Source organism: Argentina silus (genome assembly GCF_951799395.1).
Source record: "Argentina silus genome assembly, chromosome: 11".
Lineage (NCBI taxonomy): Eukaryota > Metazoa > Chordata > Actinopteri > Argentiniformes > Argentinidae > Argentina > Argentina silus.
Window position 1 is genome coordinate 8,441,853 of NC_139665.1, and position 8,484 is coordinate 8,450,336.

Genomic DNA, 8,484 nt, shown 5'->3' on the forward strand with positions numbered 1-8,484 from the left:
TACAGAGAAAAATACATGTGCCTGACAGAATCTCTCGCATCAACAGCGTGACAGTCTAAATGTGATAAGAGGGGTCACACCTCACATTCTTGACGTCACGCTTCTTATCATCGACCTGTCAGTGTCAAAAGGAACCGCGGTGACGTAAATCAAAGAGGAGAGTGTTGTGTGAGCTCTCCAGACAGCCGGCACCAGGGCTGACAGCAGCCGGGGGTGTCGTGGCAACCAGGAGGTCGGAGGAGCTTGTCGGTCGGTGGCAGCACGACTGAGCCGGGCGGTGGGGCATTTGTATATAGATTTTTCCGGCGTCATCGAATGGGTTAGGGTTAGGGTTAGGGTTAGCGTTGATTTGTTGAGATATTCCACAGAGGAAAAAATGCTGCCCTTTGGCTTTTGGTCAATTTGGCTTCTGTATGGAATAGAAACTTGGATTGTGTTTATTCTCATCCATGTGTTTTGACAAGGAGGATGACCTGGCTGCGGCAAAAGTTTGTTTACACTGCTGGAGGCTAGACTACTAGGAAAGGAAGAAAACAAATGTCTAACTTTGTTATTTGCCACTTACGCTCTGCTTCCCTGGTGGCCTGGAGTACTTGTTTACTCTTGGTGTACCAGTGAGCTGTGTGTGTGTGTTTCTGTGTGTGTGTGTGTGTGTGTGTGTGTGTGTGTGTGTGTGTGTGTGTGTGTTTCTCTGTGTGTGTGTGTGTGTTTCTGTGTGTGTGTGACCTACACCGACCCAGATTAAGTCTACTTCTGGACTAAAAAGTCCTTGATATAAAGTGTTTATGTCCATATAATGTGATAAAATGGATCTTTCTCTCTTTCCCTTTCCTTTCCGTAGGCTATGTCTACCACGGAGAGAGACGGTGGTGTTGTGGATGACCTACGATCTATGGAATGCCTCTGTTAAGTCATAGAGGATCTGTCCCCATAAGAATCAACTCATGGTAAGAAACGAGTCAGAGACATCATATTGTTCATAACCCATCAGGTAGATTCATAACCCTAACCCTAACCCTAACCCCAGCCCTAACCCTAACCCTAACCCCAGCCCTAACCCTAACCCTAACCCCAGCCCTAACCCTAGAGAAATATATAAACAGTGAAATGCTAAGGAGAAGTAGGAGACAGGTCCTTCAAATTCTTCATGACTATAGCTAGCTTGTTAGTTATGGGTGGTGTTGCTCATTTTGAATTTCCTTTCTTTTTTTTTTACGGCTTTTGGCAAGCCATAACTTCTCTCTTAAATGGTAGTTTTTGGTCGTTAATGCAGGACAGGGATTGATTTAGTTTGGCCCCATTTGTTGATGAGACAATAACTACAGCAGATGGTCAGTCAGCAGCAGCCCTTCCTGTGTGTGTGTGTGTGTGTGTGTGTGTGTATGTGTGTGTGTGTGTGTGTATATGAATGAGTGTACATGTGTGCGTGTGCATGTGCGTATGCGTGTGTGCGCGTGTGTGTGTGTGTTTGCAAGCCACTGCACGGATCAGGAGATAACTGTATTCATGCAAGGCATTCCCGTGACTCAAAATGTAGATGACCTCCTTATGGTTGACAGTTGATGTGAGATTCATAACATGCAGTCTTAATGATGCTACATGGCTGATCAGAAGTGATCCATATTTACGTTTGAAGCCGTCTTTTCTTCCTTTTCCCTTTCAGGCCTCTCAGTAACCAGTGTTCCCTCCATCACGTGATCAGCTGGGAGAGCATGGACTAACTAAGACAGCTGTGACATCATCAATAGCGAGCATGCCTCTGGGAGGGCAGCTGACGACCCCACTTTGATCTGGTAGAGGGTACGTCTCTTACTGCGGTCTCTTACTACACACACACACACACACACACACACACACACACACACACACACACACGCTCGCACACACACACACTCACACAAACACACACACATGCACACACGCACTCGCACATGCACACACACACACACACACACACACACACAACCACACACACACACATACACATGCTTTGGTCACTTCTCTCTCTCTCTCTCTTCTCTCTCTCTCTCTCTCTCTCTCTCTCTCTCTCTCTCTCTCTCGCTGTGTTTGTGTATTCATATGAACTCATCCGACTGGTTCTGTGTGTGTGTGTGTGTGTGTGTGTGTGTGTGTGTGTGTGTGTGTGTGTGTGTGTGTGTGTGTGTCTGTGTGTGTGTGTGTGTCAACAGATGACCGTGTGAAGGAAGGCTGGCGTCGACTAAGGTGAGCACGGCTGCGGCCTGGACCGCCCGGCCACATGATCACATGACCCTGGACATGGATGCCGTCCTGTCGGACTTCGTCCGCTCCACGGGGGCGGAGCCTGGGCTGGCACGAGACCTGCTGGAGGGTAAGACCTGGAACCAGGCTGGTCTAACATTATAGGCAGGTCTAACATTATAGGCAGGTCTGACATTATAGGCAGGTCTGACATTATAGGCAGGTCCAAGATTATATATATTGTTTGATGTGGTATTTACCTAGCAACAATACTTTGATTGGCTACAAAATGAAGCATCATCATTTATGCATTTTTGGTAAATAAAGTCACCCTCGGCCCTCTAGAATGCTGACCGTTTGGACAACTGTATTCACCCTCGGCACGAAATGAGTTAACCATTTATTTCATGAAAATGGTAATACATTTAAGCTTGGCATAATTGGATGGCTCCGCTCCGTATAGCTCCCTGCCTGGAGTAAAACGACCACAACATCCAAGTATACATACAGATATGGCAGGGAACCCATGGCTTATCTAACCCCCCCATAGGAAGGCTGCATACAGAGCGACCAAGCGGGTGGAGGCTGGGGGCGGTGGGTGGACCGACCACACAAAACTGACTCTCATAGCCAGTTCAATATTATTATTATTATTATTATTATTATTATTATTATTATTAACAAACATGGCATTTAGCTGACACTTTTATCCAAACCGACTTACATTGCAGTGAGTGCATACATTTCAGTATATACGGCCCCAGCAGGAATCAAACCCACAACCTAAGCATTGTTAGCGCCACGCTCTACCAACTGAGCCACAGAGGACCGCGAAAAAGCGATATTATTATACCATTATAATATTATAATATTATTATGATTAAATATTAGACATTATTATATTCACCCTGTTGAATGCTATGGAGGAGCGTTCACGTGGCTGCTTTTAAGTCTCTGTCCCTTTGTGGCGAACACTTGACGGATGTGTTTGCGTACGTGTGAACCAGCTGTCTCATCACCTGACGGACAGCTGCGATGTTGACTTCGCCTGAACTAACGCAAAAACAACTCCTGCCCTGCCTGAACGGACGCCACGCTCAATTAACCTTGTTTCTGATAGCACGTCTCCTGCAGTGTGTGTCGGCGGTCAGGAGTTCTGTGGTTCATACAGTACATTTACCCTCCATGGCCTGGCCATACGCCGTCATGGATTAGCATCTGGCTAACGTTAAGTATTACAGAGTAATGTGGAATTGTATTGTGTTGTTTTGAACCAGGGGAGGCTGGTGGAGGTAGACATCGGAGGACGGGGCTGTTGTGTTTGATACCATTCCTCATTCCGTTCCGTGCATTACAACGAGCCCCGTCCTCCGATGCCTACCTCCTCCGGCCTCCCCTGGTTCAGCTACTCCCAACTCTCGACGGAATACAGCCAAGGTGACAGTGAACCCGACCGCTGCTGTTGTAACATACAACACCGTAACGTACCGGAACGCCGTGCTGGTCTGCGTTCCACCGCCATCTTAGCTCTCCCCTGTGCTGCAGAAACACGCGGCAGTGAGTGAGTTAACGACACCTCCCGTGGTGAGAGGGAGTGTGACTGACTGACTGGCCTACTTTAGAAGCCTTTCCCTCCCCAGCAGCCAATGAGGTGACAGAGCCATCTCTCACCTCTCCCTGTGTTGTGTGAAGTCTCCTGACATGGAGGGGGGGCTGCAGGGATCCCACTTATGTCATCGACTGTGGAGGAGATGGACGGACACTGAAAAAGCGTTATTATCACAGACAGGCACGCACACAGACACACACACACACACACACACACACACACGCACACACATTACATTACATTTTGGACATTTAGCAGACGCTTTTATCCAAAGCGACTTACGACAAGTACATTTGTCTAAAGTAAGTGAATCATCTATACATCAGTCATCATAAGCAAAAATCTATACACGCACACACTCACGCACGCACGCACTCACTCACACACGCACGCACGCGCGCGCGCACGCACGCACGCACACACACACACACATGATGCGATTGGTGGGAGGCTAGTTCAATAGAAACTAGATCAAATGACATTTATATTTCTCTATATTTAAACCAGAACTTGGAGAGCTTGAGGAGGCTGGTGGAGGTAGAAATCGGAGGACGGGCTCATTGTCACGCATGAAACGAAACGAGGAATGGTATCAAACACGTCATTCCATTCAACGTATTACAATGGGCCAGTCCTCCCATTTCTACCTCCCCCAGCCTCCACTGATGGAGAGAGGATGAGATAGAAGAGCAGCATTGGGGATTACTGTATCTGTGGGAGAGGCAGGGGTATCAGGGAGAGCAGAGGCGGGACAGAAATGCACCAGAAATCATTTTGAGACGAAAGAAGTCTTTGGAACTATGAAACGTTTACGCTTTTGAGCCACGGATTAAGCCAATTTATGAACCTTTTTTATAAACCATTCACTTTGTCTTAACATCTACTGTATGGGGTTTGGGATCAGCCTATCACACCTATTCACTGTATTGTGCTTTTAGAATGAAGTTCAGGAGGTGTTGAGGTGTCTTTGTGGAGGTTATGGTCTCCCATGACAAGTTAAGTTTCTAATGTGCCAAATACACCTAATATTGTTGTTGTGGATCAAAGACAAAGAGAGTTGACTATACTGGAAATACGCTAAGACAGACAGACAACCAGACAGACAGACAACCAGACAGACAGACAGACAGACAGACAACCAGACAGACAGACAGGCAGACAGACAGACAGACAGGCAGGCAGGCAGGCAGGCAGGCAGGCAGGCAGGCAGGCAGGCAGATAGACAGACAGACAGACAGACAGACAGAAGGGATTTGTGTCAATCCACGTCGGTTTACTCTGTTTGATGAAACAGATCAGAATCATCTCAGTGATATTAAACATGGACATGGTTTATGGTGACTATTACAGAGTACACTAAGCTATGCCCTAATTCTCCTGTTTGGTTTGATAGTTGGATTGAATTTCCCTAAATACCACAAGCCTCTTCTTAGAGTATGTCATCTTAGTTGTGTCTCTGATATAATATTTAAAAAAACAGACCTCTAGCTCTATCCAAACTCCCAATCCAGTCAGAGAGCTATTCAATGGGAGAAGAAAAAAACTTCACAACAACATTCACTTTACATCTGTCTGCTACAATCTAATGACAAATGTTGTTTTCCTGTTGATGGGATATTCTCTGATGTACATTGATATGCAAGAAATATCAGAATTGTTAAAATCTGAAAATACAGAATTTTCTGTTTCCCTTTTCCCATTTACTGCCATTGACTTCTGATTGTAAGACTAAGTAAATATGACAAATACTCCTTTACAGATGCCCTTAGAGGTTACATAGAGGTTACATAGAGGTTACATAGAGGTTACATAGAGGTTACATAGAGGTTACATAGAGGTTACATAGAGGTTACATAGAGGTTACATAGAGGTTACATAGAGGTTACATAGAGGTTACATAGAGGCCCTATGACGTTACTGGCCCTATGAAGAGGTTACATAGAGGCCCTATGAAGTTACTGGCCCTATGAAGAGTCCCTATTGTAACAAGTGCCCAGTAAACATGTTGTCTCCCATGAATGATGTAGCGCCCCTCTATAAAAGGAGAGCGATGGAGAAACCTGTGAATGAAGCAATTCATTTATTCATAAACGTTTTTACTATGACACTCTGGTTGTCTGTGTTTTACAGTGCTGTGTTTTACAGTGCTGTGTCCTCGTTGCGCACAGGGAGGGTTTTTCTGTTGTTGTGATCACCTTCTGTGACCAAAGACAACAAATATTTGGCCGCCGTTAGGCTACTATCGCTGGAACTCTATTGATTCTTGCTTCTTACGGCTTTGCGTTGATTTCTCAAAATATTATTCCTAAATGTGTTACGCTATAGGCCTATATGCATTAGGCTACACTGCTAGCTCTCCACATCGCACCCTATTATGACGTCTTTAGTGATGAATCGGCATCACCTCAAAACTCCTAAACAATCAACAAACACACCCAAAAAGCATGTGACATACAAACAGACAGAGAGCGAATCATAATCCCCTCCCCGAATTCATCTTTGAAGGACAATTACATGGAAGCCCTATTGGTTACATGGAGCCCCTTCTGGTTACATGGACGCCCTACAATTGGTTACATACACATAGAGTCCTTTACAGATCTCTCTCTCTCTCTCTCTCTCTCTCTCTCTCTCTCTCTCCTCTCTCTGTACGTGCTTGTGTCTGTGTGTGTGTGTGTGTGTGTGTGTGTGTGTGTGTGTGTGTGTGTGTGTGTGTGTGTGTGTGCATGCATGCATGCGTGTGTGTGTGTGTGTGTGTGTGTGTGTGTGTGTGTGTGTGTGTGTGTGTGTGTGTGTGTGTGTGTGTGTGTATAGGTAAGAACTGGGACCTGGGTGCAGCGCTCAATGACTATGAGCAGCTCAGGCAGGTCCACACAGCCAACCTGCCGCAGGTCTTCAACGAGGGCCGCTACTACCGCCAGCCCGACCACGACACCCCCCAGCATCGCAACAAGGTGGAGCGGCCCTGTGTCCAGAGACAGGTGGACAACACGCAAGGTGGGTCGTACCATCTGGAATGATGGGGAGTTTTTGTTTTTTGGTTGTAGACCCTTGAAAAAGAGACCTTGGACTCAAAGGGGCTTCTCTGAGTAAATAAACATACATAAACCATTTTTTTAAATATAAAAAATGGTATTGAGCTTTGTTTATCGTGTTTAACACAGTATTGAACTGAATGATTTTGCCGAAAAGTGAAAAAAGAATAGTTTCAGTGTGTCATTCCGTTTAAACTCCATCACATTCATAACTAGACAGTACAGTGACGCTGACGTTCCTTCCTTCCATTTACATTTACATTTACATTTACAACAAATACATTTGTTTAAGTAAGTGAATCATCTATCCATCAGTCATCATAAGATAAAGTAATCAATGCTCCGACCAAGGGCCATAGGCAGTCACAATGCTAGCAGAAGGAAAACAATTTTTCCCCTCTCTCCTCACCCCTCCTCCAGAGAAGCGTCTGTCTCGTGGTATCTCCCATGCCAGCTCGGCCATTGTGTCCCTGGCGCGCTCCCATGTGGCCAGCGAATGCACCAGCGAACAGTTCCCGGTGGAGATGCCCATCTACACGTTCCAGCTGCCGGACCTCAGCGTCTACAGTGAAGACTTCAGGAGCTTCATCGAGAGAGACCTGATAGAGCAGTCCACCATGGTGGCTCTGGAGCAGGCCGGTCTGTCGCTCAACCCGCCTCACGTTCTCTATAGGCTAGGGTGAAACTAGGTTGAACATGGCAACCGCAAGCTCCCTTAGGGATACTCTGGAATGTTTCTGATTAAAGGGGGCAATCTGGGATTCATAAACAACATAGCAGTCACCCATTGTTTTGGGGGGTAAACAGCTGAGGGATGTAGGAGAAATGTAATCAATGCAAGGACCGACCGTCCATGAGATCAAAATGATAGTTTTAACCATGTTTTAAAGATATACAGTGTTTGTTTACAATTACATTGTTTTCATACACACTAAAGTAAACATTGTGGGTTCTGATAGGGTAAGGCAGTTAAACTAAGCTCATGAGGCATTTATACGTGGTTCTTCAAGAATCAACGGCTATATATTATTATTGGATTTTAAAATCCAAAAATAGATGTTCCAATCCCAGATTGCCCCTTTTAATCTAGCATTTCAGAGATTATATTATTTTGGAGATTATATTATTGGACAAATGTACAAATACCACCACACAGTTTTGGGGTTTTTAAACTCATACGACTAACTATCTTTCTGATACAGTTATATCAGTGGAGGTTGAATTTTGTTTGATAGCATTCCTCATTCGTTCCATGCATTTCAATGACCCCGTCCTCCAATTTCTACCTCCAGCGGCCTCCCCTGAGTTAGATATGATTAGGCTCTTTTCAGGTGTGAAACCACACTTGGAGGTCTGATGAGAGGCATCAAGACCCCATGGAGAGACTAGACTGTTTGCTTGAGTGACGCCGGTGATTTAGATCTCAGAGAACATGTGGCCTAGTTTCACTGAGGGGGGGGGGGAGACTGTAGTCCCTGCTCTTTTCTCTGCAGGAGAGAGATGTTGTTGTTGTAGTAATGTGACTCAAATCACATCACAATATTCACCAACAAGCTTATGATAAACACCTGACACCCGATTCTATGTCACCTGACCCCTGATTTAATGACAACCTAGCAT

General features: G+C 45.5%; 1 protein-coding gene across 1 annotated transcript in view; it reads left to right on the plus strand.

Moving 5' to 3' along the window:
* Window positions 1-221: 221 nt before the first annotated feature.
* LOC310812403 (OTU domain-containing protein 7A-like) overlaps window positions 222-8,484 on the plus strand; it is a 22,532-nt gene continuing 14,269 nt past the window's right edge. Inside the window, 6 exon segments of the mRNA XM_083680942.1 lie at window positions 222-277; window positions 842-947; window positions 1,664-1,800; window positions 2,190-2,350; window positions 6,644-6,826; window positions 7,285-7,503. Of these exon segments, the coding sequence (XP_083537068.1) occupies window positions 2,266-2,350; window positions 6,644-6,826; window positions 7,285-7,503 (487 nt within the window). The 5' untranslated portion in view covers window positions 222-277; window positions 842-947; window positions 1,664-1,800; window positions 2,190-2,265.